The sequence below is a fragment of the Bactrocera neohumeralis genome, chromosome 5 (genome assembly GCF_024586455.1).
Source record: "Bactrocera neohumeralis isolate Rockhampton chromosome 5, APGP_CSIRO_Bneo_wtdbg2-racon-allhic-juicebox.fasta_v2, whole genome shotgun sequence".
Lineage (NCBI taxonomy): Eukaryota > Metazoa > Arthropoda > Insecta > Diptera > Tephritidae > Bactrocera > Bactrocera neohumeralis.
In genome coordinates this window covers 2191907-2210783 of record NC_065922.1, presented here as the reverse complement: position 1 = coordinate 2210783, position 18877 = coordinate 2191907, and the positions used below count along the sequence as shown (strand labels likewise).

Genomic DNA, 18877 nt, shown 5'->3' with positions numbered 1-18877 from the left:
GTACTTTAATAATCAAGATAGTATACAAGAAGAACGCGACGGAAAGGCAGAAAATGATGACATAAGTGGCAATATCGCAGGGCCCGATAACAGTGAATATTTAGATTCACAGCAACCACAACCAGGTACGAGCAAATCTTTAAACGAATCATGTTTGGACATAGAAAAATTAAAATTTTTGCATGAAAAAAAGTTTACTTTAAAGATGTAACTTTAAAGAACTCAATGATCAAGTAAAACGGTTTGTGATCGAAAACGGACACTGTAAACCAAAAGGCCCCTTTTTAAGGGATAGTAAGTTACTCCGAAGATGGTAAGTCGGACTCCGAAGATGGTACAACTAATCATGGTGAATGTGAAATTATTCAGCAGAGCGAATATGACAGTGGTAGTATGTTCGTTGACGAAATTGCGACAACGACTGAAAGCGAACATGATAATGTATTTTATACGTTGCCGAATGATATCGAAATTGCAACACCAGTTTCTTCTAAACGAGCTCAAAATATAAATGACAACAAGGCAGTAGAATTCGCTGAAAAGATGAGTAAAAAATCGGCACCGAAAAAAGCAATTAGCAAATTATCTGCACCACAATCGGAAAGAAATGAGCTACAAATGCAACGCTTAGAATTAGAAAAGGAGAAACACAGACTACATGGAAAGGGAGGAAAAACGGATAAGTATAGAAAAGGAAAAGTTTGTTTTGGAAAAAGAAAGACACGAGAAGTTGTTTGAGCTGGAAAAAGAAAAATTAGCCATAGAAAAAGAGAACAATAAGGATAAATTAAAAATTTTGACTATGGAGCTGGAGATGAAGGAGCGGCTAGCACGTTATGAGTTAGAACTAAAATACAATCAGTAAAACAGAAGCTAAGTTTTTTTCAGAAAACAGAAACCAAAAATTACACATTTTCTTTTATTTATTTATGGAACAACAATCTATTGTTATATGAAAGAGTGCCTCATTAAACTTTTTGTTTATTAAATTTATTTTTAACTTAAAAAACTTGTACTGTTACTAGTCAAACATCATATGGTATAAACCTTGTCTCTTCATTTCGATTTCCTGTCGGGTATTAGTTTGGAATTCTTCTTCTGGTTGGTTTGGTTCTCGATTTTCTTGATCGACAAATATTGTCTCTATTTCCTTTTGGTTTAATAAAATATTGTGCAAAATGCAGCCGACTCGAAACCAATCACAACAAAATTTGTGACTTTCTCTGTTTTGAATTCGCATTCTGCGAAATTTTTGAACATCTATGGAACGATGCTGCTGCAAGTTCTGCAAGTACCCAGAGTGAATTTGTGGAACAGAAGGTTGTGCCTGAAGCACAGAATAATTTAGATTCCTTGTTGCCAAACGATGATTATATTTCTGATGAAAGTGAGAACTCGTCAGATGGCGCCGTTATTGATTTCAATAAACGTTTAGCTGCATGGTTTGTATAGAGCAATGTGTCCAATGTGCATGCTAATAAATTATTGGACTTATTAAGCGACAAAATTGAAGGTCTACCAAAAGATATCAGAACGCTAAAACGTACGCCGACTGATGCTCCAGTTGTCTCGTTAGCAGGTGGAGAATATGCGCATTATGGCTTGAGAGACTGTTTTCGGGAATATAAAGTGCATACAAATATTTTAGAATTGAACTTTAACATCGATGGATTGTCAATTTCGAAAAGTTCGCTGAAGAGCCTGTGGCCTATTTTAGTGAATGTAAATTCTGGCAAAATTTGTCGATGAGTTGAACGATCTTCTCCAAAATGGATTCTCATACGAAAACAAAACTTTTGTAATAAAATGTCGAGCATTTATTCTGGATGCACCAGCTAGGGTACTTATGCTTGGAGTCAAAGGACACGCAGGCTATAGTTGCTGCACAAAGTGCATTCAGAGGGGCGAACGGAAAGAGAATCGTATTATATTCCATTATCAAAATCATCCTTTGCGCACAAATATAAATTTTCGGCAAAGAACTGATGTCAGCCATCACAACCAGCAAAGTTCTTTGGAGATTGAAAAACTTCCAATCGACGTGATCCAAGTATTCGCTCTAGATTACATGCACGTGGTGTGTTTGGGTGTAATGAAGGCTTTGCTTAGTTCCTGGATAAAAGTTAAAAATCGCAATTATTCTTTGCAACAAAATGATATACGAAAACTAAACACAGAATTTCAATCCATTGCGCGTTACATACCAAAAGACTCTTGTAGGAAAAAACGGGATTTAAAAGAGATAGACCGCTTCAAAGCAACGGAATTCCGTCAGTTCCTTTTGTATACAGGCCAGGTTGTGCTAAAGGACATATTGAGCGAAGAGAGGTACATTCCTTTTTTGCAACTTAGTCTTGCAATGCGAATTCTCCTCAATGCTGAAGATTGTGTACAAAGTAACAAATGCGCAGAGGAGCTGATAAAGGATTTCTTACTCAGAGTCCCTGTTTTATATGATGATTTAATGTTAACATAAAATTGCCACTGTTTGAGTCATTTGGCCAGAGATTCCATGCAATTTGGATCACTAGAGACAACCAGTGCTTTCAAATTTGAAAATAAATTAGGAAAAATTAAGAAAAAAAATAATGCTCCGTCCCAAATTTACAACAGACTAGTTGAGCAGAGTGTACATGGAAATTATCATACAAATATTGTTTCTAAAACAGTCTACAGTACAAAGTGATGGCACTTACAAATTTGTTAAAACTAAAAACTTTTATTTATCATCTATTGCACCTAAGAACTTTTATTTAGTACAAAAATTAATTTTCAAACATATTTCCATATCAAGATCTACTGATAACGATTTTGTATTTCACGTGCTATGGGTACAAGACTTACATAATTTATATGATAAGCCGCTTCAATCATCGCTTTTTAATATTTACCGTGCCGAAAATCTCAGTTTTAACAAAACACTGAATCACCATACGCTTGACGAAGTAACATCAAAAGTTATATGCTTCTACACCAGATCGTCTTATATATTTGTGCCACTCATAGCAGATCATGTCGCAGAACAATCTCAATCGTCGACCCCATTAATGATGACATCGCATCCTCACAAACTATTTATGTGATGCAACCAAGTCCAAGCACAACAACAACTTCTTTGGATAGTGCAACGTCGTCGGGTAAGATATTTATTTTTAAAGGATACTTTTAACATAACACCGCAACACTTTTCCCATATTTGTTTTATATTTTTTTCGGCAGCAATTCAATCAGTAATCATCGAAACATGTCAAAAGGCTGTTGAAAAGGTGGAGGAAAAAATAAGCTAATATTGTTGCGCCTAACAGAAAACGTTGAGGGGATGCGCAAAGAAATCATTGATCTTAAAAAAACGGTATCACATAATAACGCTACTATTATACCAAGCAAGCCGTATGCTAATATTGACGACTTCCTCAATTTTGAGAAAACTATTCTGGAAGATATAGATAAATTTTCTTTGCTGGTAAGAATTTAAATTTGAAATATCCGGTGACTGTATACTGATGTCGATTTTATTTATATTTTTAGAAGGCAGATCTAAAAAGATGGTCAACATCCAATTCGAGAAAATTTGTTACGAAAGCGTGGCAGAAGATTATGACTGACAACGTTGCTGAGAGCTTTTCCTGGCGAGGAACTGCAGATAAGAAGTGCATTAGGGCCTTCACTGTCGCCACTGCTATTCATCGTAAGTGAAATACGTTTAAAAGGTTTCTAGTTACATTTCTATATTCATATTTAAATTCTATTGCAGAAACTTTCGCTGAAAATGGAGGCAAGGAAGAGGACTTTGTGTTTGCCTCTAGGTTAGGGCTGCCATACGTCCTGGTTTACCAGGATTTGTCCTGGTTTTGCACGAATTGTCCTGGTGTCCTGGTCAACCCTTAAATTGTCCTGGTCTACTGTCAAATTGTCATGTATGTGAATAAATAAAATGAAAAAAAAAGCTTTTCTTTTTTCAGATTATTGTTAGAGCGGATTCACACTTGTCAAGTACTTGAAAGCAAGAGAAATTTTCCCTGCTTCTCACCCCTCTCATCCTATGCGAGCAGAGTTGCTTTCAAGTACTTGACAAGTGTAAATCCGCTATTATGAAAAAATGTTCATCGCTAGTTTAATCGAAAATTGATAATAAAATTTGTTTCTTCTCTATCATATTGAACATATGATTTATGCATTGCTGGTGAAAGTGGATTTGTACTGCTCGTAAGTTTTTCTATTTTCCGTTTAATAAATTTCATTTAAATGTTATTTCATTCTTCTGTAGCAAATGCCAAAAAGAAAGTGCAAATTTTTAGACACCTACACAGCTGAATGGTCGTATATGAAAAAAGGAAAAACTGATGACACTGCGTATTGCTCGATGTGTGGATTTGACATTAACATTGCAAATGGTGGAAAGTCAAGCATTCAAGATGATGTAAAAAGTGCTAAACAACTTTCAAAAATAACAATTGCTTCATGTTCAAAAGATATTAGTTCTTTTATGGTTAAGACAAATATTGAGCATTTGATAAAGGTTGCTGAAATCACAAGCGCCTACAGAATTGTAAATCATCATCAATCATTCAGCTCATTGGATTGTACCACAAAACTGGATGCCGTATTATATCCAGATTCAAAAATCGCCGCAAAACAATCGAACGCCAGAACAAAAGCAACAGCCATCATAAAGAATGTTTTGGCACCACATTCAGTTACGGAATTCACTAAAATACTAAAAGATCATGTTCCATTTTTTGGAATATCTACCGATTCGAGCAATCACAAAGCACAGAAAATGTTCCCCCTGATAATTCATTATTTTACGGAGAAAGGGTTGGAAATAAAATTATTAAAAATACAGTCATTGCCAAATGAAACATCCGAAACAATAACAACATACTGCATCGATGCACTAAAAATAGCTGATATTCCACTAAAAAATCTTACCGCTTTTGGTGCAGACAACACAAACGCGAATTTTGGGGGCAGACAAAGGAATGGCGTAACTAACGTTTTTTACAAGTTGAAATCTGAATTGGGTCGAGAAATAGAGGGCATTGGTTGTTCTGCTCATATCCTCCACAACACTATTTCACGTGCTACAGATGTACTGTCAATTGACATTGAATCTGTTGTTTTGAAGATATATAAATATTTCTGCATCTTCACGGTTAGAACTGAACGATTGAAACAGTTTTGTGAAAACGCACAGGTAATATTTAACGAAATACTCTCCCATACAAGAAGTCGGTGGTTGTCACTTTTGCCTGCAATAGAGCGTATATTACAGCTTTGGATACCGCTGAAAGAATTCTTTGAGGTTGAAAAAGGAGCAGCGAAAGTAATTACCGACTTTTTTAAAAATCCGTTAGCAGAACTATATTTCACATTCATACACAGCCAAGCATTTGTAATTGAGCAACAAATCAAAAAAATTGAAAAGCGAAATATTTCAGTTATGGAAGTTCAATTAATTTTAAGGGAAACTATATGTGATATGAAAGACAGATTTGAAAACAATTTTATTGGAATTCAAACACAAACAGTTTTGAGAACAGATGTTTGAATGATAAAATTTCTGATTTTGAAAATGACGTTAAACTTTTTTTACGACTTCAATTAACTACTTAGAGGATTGGGTGGTCCCCTTAAAAAAGTATGCAATTTTTAATTGGACGACATTAAAAAATATACCTGAATGGACTGACGTTCAAAAAACGATAATTTATTTACAAGAAAAAAATATTATTTTGTCTGATGAATCCTTCCAAGAAGTTTCTCATCTTAAGTCATTTTTAGAGATAAATAAAGAATATCTAAAGGATAAGGATACAATTAAAAAATGGTTATATGTTTTTGAAAAAACTTCTGAAAAGGAGCGAAAAGAAAATTTGTTAAAGATTGTTTAGGCCAGCGCCTAATTTCTTTTTACCACCCCTAGTGAGTATATAACAAACCATTGCCAGTTAGCTGTTAATAGTTTTCACTCAACTGTTAATAACTTTCACTCAACTGGCAATGGTTTCGTTGAAAACTCCCGCTTAGCAAGCGATCCTGCTAGTCGCGCACTTTTACTTTTTCTAGAGAGCGAAGGAAGTAAGACGTCGTCCACCGGCCACCACAACCAGCATCACCACAAGCACAAACTAGTAAGTAATTTTTGGTAATCACGATTTAATAAAGAACCAACATTTTAATTTGCTATATTAAACACAAACTTTGTGGTTTCATTTACTAATACACTCCCTTTTTCCTGTTTCATATTCTCAACGATCGACGCATCGTCCGCGAGTGACTCGTCGAACGTTCGAGACATATTCATGGTCCTTCGAGCCGGATTTTAATCAAATATTATTTCACAAATCAGCAAGCAAGTTTTCTCATCACCATAACAATTGGAATTCACGAGGCGCTGCAAACCAGCAAGCAAGTTTTCTTAACACCACTTACAGGGATTCACAAGGCGCTGCACACCAGCAACTCTTTTTTTAACACAAAGTGACCTGCCAACAAAAAAACGAGAATATATATATGTAGTCGTACGTACGTATGTATAAATATGCCACTTTATATGGCTCGCCACCCAAGATACGCCAACGAAAATCAATTTGTGAAAAGAAAGTGTTTGAAGGTGAAAAAAGTGCAGTGTCTCAGTGAAAAAAAGAAACAAAAACAGAAATTTCTTGAACAAATAGAGAAAAAATCAAAAAATCAGTGCCGTAAGTGATATGTGAAAAGGATATTACCGCACAAAATCAAAAAATTGAGAAAAATCGAAAAATTAGTGCCGTAAGTGATATGTGAAAAGGATATTACCGCACAAAATCAAAAAAATGAGAAAATCGAAAATTAGTGCCGTAAGTGATATGTATATGAAAAAATATACGAGAAAAAATATTACCGCACAAAATCCGGTAAATGTAACCGTGCACTTACGGATTATTTTGCTTTTGTAATTATCCCACTGAAACACTAAAAACACTAGTCACTTTGTCACTTTTCTTGTATAAACGGTTTATGATTGTCACCAATAAAATGCGATTAAAAAACACTTTTATTTTTATTTTTTTTTTTTTAACGATTTGTATCCAAGTGATATTAAAGCAATCACGTACCTGGTTTGCCTGCGTTGGTGTGCAGTGTATTGTGTTCTTTGGTGGCAGGCCACTTTGTCGAAAACATACGACAAATAAAACAATAACGATAACATAAATTTGATGCTAAAAGCAAAAATGTTTTTTATCTAATTATTATTTGCAACACTATGGTAAGGTAAGGCAGTTCACACCACATAAGGCCGCCTACACACTATGGTAATGTAAGGCAGTTCACACCACCACCAATCATGGAGCGAACAAATAAGTTCCGATGATGCTCTATCCATCGATGCATCAGACCCTGGAACGGAGACTAGGCCTCTCCAACCAGAACCGGAGGAGGGAGAACTCCTTGAAACCGGAGCGGAAACACGGCCTTTCCGCCCATCACAGCGAGGGGAAACGGAAACCCGGACTTTCCGCCCCCTTCTGCAACACGAACGTCGCGCGCACAAACGCCGTCTGCGCCGTCGCCAAGCGCACAACCCGGCCAGACTGGAGACCAGGTCTCTCCAGCTTCACCGGGCTAGCTCCTTTAGAGCCGGGCTAGCGGATCGAGCCAGCATAGCGACTCCTTCCTTGCTGCCAACGACAGCCATTTTACCGACGGCGGTGGTAAAGATTGAGGCAAGGGGACGTCTACATTTGGTCAGGGCTCTGATAGACGCATGCGCCCCTACGTCGCTAATTGCACACGACCTTTTAAGGGAACTACAACTTGTGCAGACCCATATCGGTGGTCAACGCGGCTGCCTCGTAGTACTGCGAGACAGACATGGGACGAATACCCGAATATCGACGCATGTAAGGGTAATTCACGGTTATATGCGCATCAGCCCGACCACTACGTTGGACTCGGCCATATCAGCCCCATACACCCACATCAAACTGGCGGATCCAAACTTCCACAAGTCGTCGCCGATACGCTTGGTGCTCGGCGCGGATGTATACTCCCGCATTATGACCCAACAGGTCATGCCACAAACATTTGGGCAGCTCCTCGCTCAGGGCTCCATATTCGGCTGGGTGCTTTCGGGTACGGCCCGGTACTAAATTAAGCTATTTTAGTATTGTTTTTTAGAATAAGTTTTTTTTTAGAATAAGTTACTATTGTTTTTTTTTTGCATTCCTATTTAGAATAAGTATTGTTTTTGGATTGTTATTTTAAAAAAATTTTTTAAATGAACTTAAACTATTTTCTATTTAGCTATACTCATATTGTGCCATAAATTTGTACATCGTTGTGGTGGTCGATGGACATGTAATTTTTTTTTTTTTTTTGTTGCTCACCGCAAGGGGGCCGGTATGTTTAGGCCAGCGCCTAATTTCTTTTTACCACCCCTAGTGAGTATATAACAAACCATTGCCAGTTAGCTGTTAATAGTTTTCACTCAACTATTAATAACTTTCACTCAACTGGCAATGGTTTCGTTGAAAACTCCAGCTTAGCAAGCGATCCTGCTAGTCGCGCACTTTTACTTTTTCTAGAGAGCGAAGGAAGTAAGACGTCGTCCACCGGCCACCACAACCAGCATCACCACAAGCACAAACCAGTAAGTAATTTTTGGTAATCACGATTTAATAAAGAACCAACATTTTAATTTGCTATATTAAACACAAACTTTGTGGTTTCATTTACTAATACACTCCCTTTTTCCTGTTTCATATTCTCAACGATCGACGCATCGTCCGCGAGTGACTTTTCGAACGTTCGAGACATATTCAAAGATAGTACAATATATGTATATACGCAATGCCCAGTCATAATGCTTACGTAGAACGTATTTTTTCATTAATAAGTTCACAGTGGATCAAAGAAAGAAATTCTTTAAATATTGATACATTAGAATGTATCATTCAATGTAAGTTTAATTTTAGTATGACATGCTATGAATTTTACAACTATATCAAAGAAAAAACTGAAGTTTTGCGCAAAGTTCAAAGTTCAGAGAAATACTTAGACTTATAATGTTAAAATGAATAGTCTTTTTTTCAAATACATGTTTAAGAGAACTGTTAATTTTTTTTCAAATAAATGTTTGATAAATTTATCACTAAAAAAAATGTTTGGTTTTTTTTTATAAGTGGGAAATTTTTGGGTAAAGTGTCCTGGTGAGCGGAGTCAGAGTTATGGCAACCCTACTCTAAGTCATATTTCCAGTACGCAAAAAATCGTATTAAAATTAAAACAACAAAAAAAGTAAACTAAAATACTAAGTAGTAATGATTTTTTAAATGAAAACACAATGAAGTTCCTATTTTGTATATTTTAATGTAATATTATTCTATGAAGAAACCAAATTTAATATTAAAACTGATTTTTTAAATGTATCAATAAAAAAACATATCCAAAACAAAGTAAATGTTTAAAACGCTTACTTATTTCATTAAAAGACGTGTTTTTTAAGCATTTAGAAAACGTGTAATTGCGTTACTTAAAAAACATGTTTTGCAATTGTCTTTTAAACGCTTATAAAGTTGGGTCCTTTTCGATTATAAACCCCTTGCTTTGATGTCTTTTGTAAAGGTCACAGCAGCGTTTTATAAGTGTTTTGCTTACATTTGAACGCTTACAAAACGCTTATTTTTATATGTAAATGCTGGCAGGGCTGCTTTACATTTAAGAAAAACACAGATACAGAAACACGATGCATTAACAAAGCTAAGCTTCGTGCGTATACGAACCAATGACATTTCTTTAATATTTTTTTGTCACATCATTTCATTCGCCACGTGTTTGCCAAGAAGGAAGTTGCTCTTTTTGATAATTCAATTATAAATTAAATATAGCGTTTCAAATTTGGAAAGCGGAAGTGATGAGTACCTTTACATAATATAAATAATATTGATAAAATAAAGGTAAAAAGATAAAAATGATAACAGAAAAGGGTTTTTGCAGCAATAAATGACGCGATTGGTGATAATACTGATGACGATACAGACGAACCAAGTATAAAAAGGGCAAAAGATCAATGTGCGATTTTTGTCCTCCAAAATTGAAGCGTATGAGCGTATATTTCTGCGCAAAATGCAAGAAAACTTATTGCTTAGAGCACAGATCACCAAACTGTTGGCAATGTGATGTGAAAAAGTAGGTGGAAAACCCACAAACTTTATTTTGTCTTGCAGAATTTATTTTAAGTTTTAAGACTTATATTATTTTTTAATATGTTAATTAGATATAAGGTCTACAAGACACTGCAGTTTAGTTTTTGATCTCAAACTGTTTTTTAATTTTTTATATTTTTTTTGTAAAAAATACTGATAAAATATGTGATCTATAAATGTTGCCAATAATATATTTAAGATATTTAAAAAATGAATTGTTTTTTGTTTATTTTTATTACCAAACATGTAATATATACGTTTTTGTTTTTGTTTTAATAAATTTTTGTTTTGTTAAGGGTAAAATGTGGGTTTTTTATAAAAGTCGCCTCACAGGCGAAAATTACCATTAAAGAGCAAAAAAATATGTTTACCATTCTAGGGTTAAATGATGGGAATGGTACTGCAGACGAAAAACTGCGCAAAGCAATGATACCGTTGCAAAAAAAAACGCATTTTTAAAAGCGCTTGCATGTCCAAAGACAAGTCACAGCATCAACAGACACAATAGTCAATTCGACTTAAAATTTCAACTTTGTGCTTTTACAAACAAAATAAAATTAAAATGAAATGATTAAAATTAAAAGAAAGATGCGTTTTTTTTTAAATCAGAAATACTGGCGAATTTTAGCGATTTGGGATTATCGAAATGGGTGGTTACCTGGGGGTAGCAAAGTAATACTTTGTGAGATGCAGAGGGTGACGATAGACTCTCTCTTAGGACATCTCCTTGTTAAATTCGCCTCTCGAAAGCAAGCGAAGTAGATTATGGTGGAAGTACTGGTGTTTACCGATAAGTAGCGAATTCGGTACTTCTGTACTAGTACAGCGTACTGGCGGGAATAGATGCACACTACCAAATGTATACAAATACATTTGCTGATAAAATAATACATGTAGCTGTGGCAGCACTGCTGTGGCAACCTAATTTAAATATACTATTTTTAGTTAAGTTTCTCGACCCGTCTGGCAATATTTTTTATGTAAAAAAAGTCGAACTGAACTAATTTAACGATTCGGATGAAATAAAGAAAAATAAGCCAAATATTGTGCTAAATAGGAAAAATACAGAAGTGTGGAAACAAGCCCCACACTGCGCCGTGTCATGCGCCATCTACCGCTAAATGTCATGTAACCTTTTATAATTGAATTGTCATTTTGTAACACTTACTTCTTTTTTGAGATTGAATAAAGCACCACGTGTAATGTGCTAAATACCTTTAGATAAGACCAACGGCCTTATCATGTGCTATGCGTTGGTCTGATAATTAAGTTAAAAATATAGGCTAAGAATTTTGTATAAAAGGAACTGTTCAACAAAAATAAAATTAGATTTGAAATACAATTTCAGCCGAAAACATTCTTTTTATTTATATTTTTTACTTCCCCCCACCAGTGGTAAGGGGTAAAAGAAAATAAAGGAAAGGAAAGGAATTTCAAGTAAAAAGCAGTGCCTATCACTTTTTAGCAAACACCAAAGAGGTAAGGAATAATGACGCAGCGCTACAAGAACTTTTTCTAAAAATTTTTGCTTCCTTGAGCCGGATTTAGTGCTCGGCCAAAATTAAAAAGTCCTGTATTTACAAAACAGGCAATATACAAAAAGCCCTGTTCAAAATACAGGCAAATAAAAACAAAAATAATTGTAAGACGGGTGTATATTCCCGCATATTAATGACATTAAAATAAAAATTGTAAGACTGATGTATATTTCCGCATATTAAACCGATCTCATATAAGCCGTTTTAGCAGAGACTAAACGCAGTGATTGTTCAAATATCATTGAACATGCTTATTTATATGCAAAGCCGAAATTATACTAAATATAAATATCTATTTATATATTAATACATATGTACATACATACATGAGGCACGTATGCATTTAAATGTAATACGCATGTACTCAAGATATGTTATATAAACATATTTACTTAGGTTTGGGCAATTGATTACAAATGCACTTGTGCACTTGAAAACAGCCCAAACCATACAACATAAATTGTATGACCACACACGCACACATGTATGGCATTGTATGGTTGAAAACAACTCCATGTGGTGTGCTGTAACATACATACACATACATATATTTAATTAGATAAGATAGTTTTAAAAATATGTATATAAGCAAAGAAAAATACCAAATAAAATTAGAATGAAATATTTCTCACTCAATGAAGGTCGTTTTATTTCCCCCCACCAGAGGTAAGGAATAAATAATCTTTTTTGAGTTTTTTATATTTTGGTCCATTCGAGCCTCAATATTTTGAGCTCAAGCGACAATAAACTCAATAATTGAGTAATATAAAAAGCCTTAAACTGAGAATAAGGAACAGGATACGTAAGCCGTAATAGCAAAAGACTATACGCAAAAACCCTTTAATTGCGATTCAAAGGGATACTCAACTGCTGTGAGTCGAGGCACAGCAAGGTCAACTAGGCGACCAATCAATAAACCTCCAACGATCCCTTTGAAGAATAAAAGCGCAATATTAAATAAACTGTCAACATGGGAATCAATAGAGGAAAGATCCTTGAGAACCAACTTGACATAGCGGAAAAAGTCCTGCAAACATATAATAATATAGCGGGCAAATCGATAAGAAAATCAAAAGTTGAAGAACTAAATAAATATGTTACTAAAATACAAAAAGATTTTGACGCTAACCACGAAAAACTAATGGTGGATGGTATAGGTGAAGAGGACTACTTTAAGTCGAATTCTTATGACAACACAACAGAGCAAATTGAAGAAATGATTCAACAATTCAAACAAGCTCTTAAAGATGAAGTTCAATTTCCATTGCCAGAAAGAAAGCAGAAACCACAATCTGGCACACAAGAACAACATCAAACTACTTCAGACAGGAAATTTGCTATTTTTAGAAGGAAAATTGAGAACCTCCGGAAGCAAATGACTGAATTGAGTTTCGAAGTGGTTGTCAACTTTGATCAAATTGCATATTTGGAAACGCTGCTTAATAATATAGAAAACATGTACAGCAGTGATCTTTCAAAACATTTTAATTTGGAAATTGAGGAAGCTTACGACGAAATAGTAGCAGAATATTATAAAGAGCTCCCTCGTCTAAAAAATGGCTTAAAAATTGAAGAGCCAAAAGTAGCATTTCGTCATAATTTGGAATTGGAAAAACTGAAAATTCCAAATTTTTATGGGGAAATAAAAGAATGGGCTAATTTTTTCAACGTGTTCCAAGACATGGTACACAACAACGATCAAATATCTAGCTCAGAAAAAATGCTTCGTTTACGCCTTTGCTTGAAAGGTGAAGCTGCTCGTCTGATTCAACATTTACAGATATCAGCCGATAATTACAAAGCAGCGTGGAGTATCCTTAAAGAAAGGTACGACAACAAACGGATTTTGTTCACAACACAGTGGGACAGAATAATGGATCAGCCAGTCATTAATAGTGACAACGCCGAAAGTGTAAGGCAGCTGCTAGACACTACAAACGAATGCCTCAATGCAATAAAGTCATTGGGCGTTAAAGCAGAAGAGGCTGATCCCTTTATAGCTCGAGTCATTGTACGGAAGCTAGACAAGGAAGGGCTCAGATTATATGAGCAGTTTGTAAGAAAGACCAGGGATATTCAGAAATTATCTGACATTCAAGGATTTCTGGACCAACACTTCCAAACATTAAAAGCAGTAGAGGATAAACAACAATTATACAAAATTCGCAAGCTGCGCGAAGAAATTACATTTGAGAGGCTACGCGTAGAAGACATTACCTTTGGCAAGCTGCGCGTAGAAGATATCCGCTTCGAGAACTGTTGCGTTGATAGCATATCGAAAGAAGAAAGAGATGTTGAAATTGTTGACACAACGGAGGAGCACGACTTGGTGGTGGCTGGCAACAGGTCGACAGCTAATCAAGGACCATGGATCCTGGAAGAAACGAAGAGAGCTAAAGAGGAGGTTAAAGCGGGCACCTCCTCAATGAACGAGGGTATAATCAGTGAAGAAGCAATTGAGGGTTTGGATAATGATTTTGAACAAGCGATTAAAACAACCACGGGAAGAGAAGACTTTAAGAGGTACTTTATTCCCCGGGAGAGTCCTCACTTCGGAGGAAGTAGGGAAGATGGTTATTTTGTTACAGATGCAACAATGGATCTGGAACCGCCTGATGAAAAGCAAAATGTAGAAATGGCAATTAAAGACGCTGACGATGGAGGTATGACGGTGGAAGATGCAGTACTAAATCCAAAGGCCAAGAAGAAGAAACCGATGGCATGTCTACCAATCAAACACATAGAACAATTACCGAAAGAGAAATGCAGTGAAGAGGAGAATACCAAGGTACAAAAGCGACACATCAAAGGTACACCGTCGTTCGATGTGAAAGATGAAAAGTCAGCAGGATACTGTTGTAACGAAGTTGCAGAAATAGCGATGAGCAAATTAATTCAACATAGAAAGGTGCATAGTCATCGTGAACGTCACTTAGTTGGCGAACATGACACGATCACAAACTGAAAGTCACTTTTGTTGTCCGGCAGAATGTTCAAAATTGAACATGTTTATTTTCTTAAATAAGATAAGTTAAGAAATTTGTAATACTTAAGATCATAAAAACATATACAGTCCACTAATTTTCAATAATAATTTCTTTCCCTCGGCAATATGTTCAAATATCATTGAACATGCTTATTTATATGCAAAGCCGAAATTATACTAAATATAAATATCTATTTATATATTAATACATATGTACATACATACATGAGGCACGTATGCATTTAAATGTAATACGCATGTACTCAAGATATGTTATATAAACATATTTACTTAGGTTTGGGCAATTGATTACAAATGCACTTGTGCACTTGAAAACAGCCCAAACCATACAACATAAATTGTATGACCACACACGCACACATGTATGGCATTGTATGGTTGAAAACAACTCCATGTGGTGTGCTGTAACATACATACACATACATATATTTAATTAGATAAGATAGTTTTAAAAATATGTATATAAGCAAAGAAAAATACCAAATAAAATTAGAATGAAATATTTCTCACTCAATGAAGGTCGTTTTATTTCCCCCCACCAGAGGTAAGGAATAAATAATCTTTTTTTGAGTTCAAAAGTTTGATCTTACAAATCAAACAGTTTGATGTTATAATTCAAACATTTTTGGTCCTTCGAGCCGGATGAAGAGCTCGGCCAAAATCAAAAAGTCCTGTATTTAAAAAACAGGCAACATACAAAAAAGCCCTGTTTAAAATACAGGCAACATAAAAAAATAATTGTAAGACGGGTGTATATTCCCGCATATTAGAACCTTTTTTTACAGTGATCTAACTGCTATCCAAGAAATATTCAGCGGCTGTGAGTCGAGGCCACAGCAAGGTCAACTAGGCGACCAAATCAATATACCTCCAACGATTTCTTTGGAGAGTACCAGAAGTTACACGGATTTATTCGAAACGGTGTTGCACACGTCCAACACTTTTCCAACAAAGTCTGACATGACAAATAAATACAAATCAGATACATTAGATTTTAATCATGGAATCTTCATATTCAAGAGGAAAATTCAACTCCTCAGAAAAGTAATGGATGATCTCCACAAAATAACTACAATAAAGACTGAATATATTCTCCCTCGATATAAGACTTTTCATTTCCCCCCACCAGTGATAAGGAATGACAAATTCTTTTTTGAGGTCAATGTTTGATGATACATACAAATCAAACAAAAAGATCAGAATCAAAGGTGAACTCTCAGAGTGCAGTAAAAACAAAGTGTTTTTCTGTACACTGCGTTTTCGCAGAAATCAGAAGTGGGATAGCTGATAAAATTTATAGCGTTAGTATTCTCGTTTAACGCATTCTCATTAACTCTTATAAATTCACACCGTGAAGAAACCTATTTCAACCTAGGGTACATTTATGAGTAAAAATATTAGGAATAAAAAGAAAAAAATGCGTTTTCGCAAAAATCAGAAGTGGGATAGCTGATAAAATTTTAAATAGTTAATATTCTTGTTTAAGGCATTCTCTCGCTAGAGAGAAAGTTCAAATTAAGAAACGGACGAAGACAGACTTTAATGTGAGAAATACAGATTGGAATAAAGATTAAGTTCAAGTAGAGAGCTAAGCCTTTTTATATTGACCTCGCAGCGAGAAATGGGTGAGAAATATAAAAAGATTTTGGTTGCCCTCCTGGCTTGCGAGTTAATGACTTCTTCACAAGGAACGTAAACAAAGTTTCCACTAAACATCATCAATAACAACCAATCATGTATTCTCAACATGTAAATAACAAATATCTGGCAACAGAATAATCCACTGCGGTAACCGCCGCGACATCTCACCAGTGTAAATAGCTGTAAAGCTGAAATCACACGATTGGTCAAATGTACCAATTTTTTGTCATTTATATGTACAGATCGTGTGACAGCCAGAAAATATTTGGCATAAGGCAAATTAACAAAATTTTTGTGCAGATAGACCGATAAAATACGGCTCTGTTGTACCAATCATGTGAACTGTTGTACAAATCAAGTAAATACGAAAAATGGACAAATGTACCGATAATTTTATCTGCCACTACATGACCAATCACAGTGACCAATCAATTCAAATAAAGCCAAAATTATGTTTTTTTTTTTATTTTTATTATCCTTTGAATACTTTACACCTGGCTGGAATTTCATTATTTACTGTTTGGCAACTCTATGATTATTAAACTAATAATAATAAATAATTTTTAAACTTGGCAGCACTGATATCTGCAAAAACAATTGATGCACCACTGCTCTTTATTCCATTTGTCCGTTATTAAACAAGTCACTACATCTATTGGTGAGTATAAATATTTATGATATGTTTATATATATTTATTTATTTACATTTTATATATTAATATTGTTCTTTTATTTTTCAGAATATGGATACAGATGAAGATGAAATCTTTGATAATTTGACTACAGCAATATGCGAAAATATATCCAATATGTCTGCAGAACCAACACCAACGCCAGATAAAAAGAGAAAGCGTTTTCAAGTTACAACGGCATGGTCCTCGGAAGATGTTTTTAATTTTATAGAAATAATAGAAAAACATCCTTGTCTGTGGGAATATTCTTCATCAGACTATAAAAACCGACAGAAGAGAGAGAACGCATGGAGAGAAGTTGCAGCGAACTGTCATGGCCGTAGCGTTGATGAGTACAAAGCCAAGTGGGCGAATGTGAAAACAGCGTACAATAATACAAAAAAACAAATTACAGACAAAGTCTGGTCAGAGTGCGTCAAGTTCACAACCTCATTGGCAATTTTGGACTGCAATGCAGTTTTATCATAACCACGACAAAAAAAAAACGACTTCATCTGTTTCAAATATAAGCCCTGATAGTGAAAGTTTACCAAACACGCATTTTCAATCCATCAACATGCAATCCAACGCATCAACATCATCGCCAGCTGATGCAGCAACCAATTCGCCAGAGGATATTTTAAAACGCGCAACAGATTTGTTGTATGCTGAAAAAGAAGACAAGTGGTATTCCTTCGGCATGTACATAGCGTCTCAAATGCGTGAAATGAATGCAAAAAATGAGAAAGCAGCAAAAAAACTTGAAATTAATATTATGAAGTGCACTATAGATGCGCTTTCAGAATTAAATGATGATTGATATTTCATTGAATTGTTTTTTCTTCTATATTAATAAAGTTACAGACATATTTAAATCATTAATTTTATTTAACATAAACATCTACATATATTGAAATGGTATTTCTTCAGCGGCTGTCATAAAATATTGTTCGAACTCCTCACGAATTTCTTTGGCTTCATTGGTTATGTATGTCGTTGGACGTTCCTCTGCTCCTTGTTGCTCATGAACTGAATTGTCTTGTTGATCATTCCTATCTGTAGTTAAACCTTCCAAATAACTGGCATTTTTTTTTATTAAAAAATTATGCAAGGCACAGCAGGCCAGTGTTATTTGGGTCGTTTTATGCTCATTCAGTTGAATTGGTCGATATAAAATTTGAAACCGTTTTGCCATAATGCCAAATGCATTTTCGACAACGCGCCTAGCACGTGACAATCGGTAATTGAATATGCGTTGACCGGCAGTTAAATTTTTACCAGGGTATGGTTTTAAAATGTGCTTTTGCATGCGGAATGCATCATCCGCCACTAACAAGTATGGACAATCACGGTCACGATTTAGCAATGGTTGTGGTAAAGGCAATCTCAGTGTGTTATTGTCCAAAGCTTTCTGAAATGTGGACTTTCCAAAAACGCCGTCGTCCGAAACTCTGCCATTGCACCCGACATCAATATATATAAATCGGTAGTCCGCATCCGCAATAGCCATAAGTACAATACTATTAGTACCTTTATAATTATAAAAGGTACTTCCAGACCGCGGCGGAGCCTTTATCACAATGTGTTTCCCGTCAACTGCGCCTATACAATGGGGAAAATTCCATTTATCACTAAATTTTTGGGCAATGTCAATCCACATCTGTTCGTTATTTGGAACCTTGCAAATATGTAATGTGACATTAATTTATATTTTTGATGTCATTATGTATAGCTACCTGTAAATATTCATTTTTCAAAGCTTTGTAAATTGCATCGCAAACCTCCGGCACAAATATAGATATGGTATTCGGCGCAATGCGAAAGTCAACA

General features: G+C 35.2%; 1 protein-coding gene, 1 long non-coding RNA gene and 1 pseudogene across 2 annotated transcripts; 2 read left to right on the top strand and 1 right to left on the bottom strand.

Moving 5' to 3' along the window:
- The first annotated feature begins 331 nt into the window (after window positions 1-331).
- LOC126759124 (uncharacterized) lies at window positions 332-904 on the top strand (annotated as a pseudogene).
- A 15971-nt stretch (window positions 905-16875) lies between these two features.
- Window positions 16876-17922, top strand: LOC126759131 (uncharacterized). The gene is made up of 2 exons (XR_007666965.1): window positions 16876-17034; window positions 17117-17922. It is a non-coding gene; the product is annotated as an uncharacterized LOC126759131 (long non-coding RNA).
- A 26-nt stretch (window positions 17923-17948) lies between these two features.
- On the bottom strand, window positions 17949-18557 carry LOC126758106 (uncharacterized). The gene has a single exon (XM_050472143.1). It carries the CDS (start codon window positions 18555-18557, stop codon window positions 17949-17951), a length of 609 nt encoding a protein of 202 aa, XP_050328100.1.
- Window positions 18558-18877: the final 320 nt, after the last annotated feature.

What these genes read in the sequence shown, in the direction of transcription:
- LOC126758106 (XM_050472143.1), bottom strand. Translation starts at nt 18,557, where the DNA reads ATGGCTATTGCGGATGCGGACTACCGATTTATATATATTGATGTCGGG.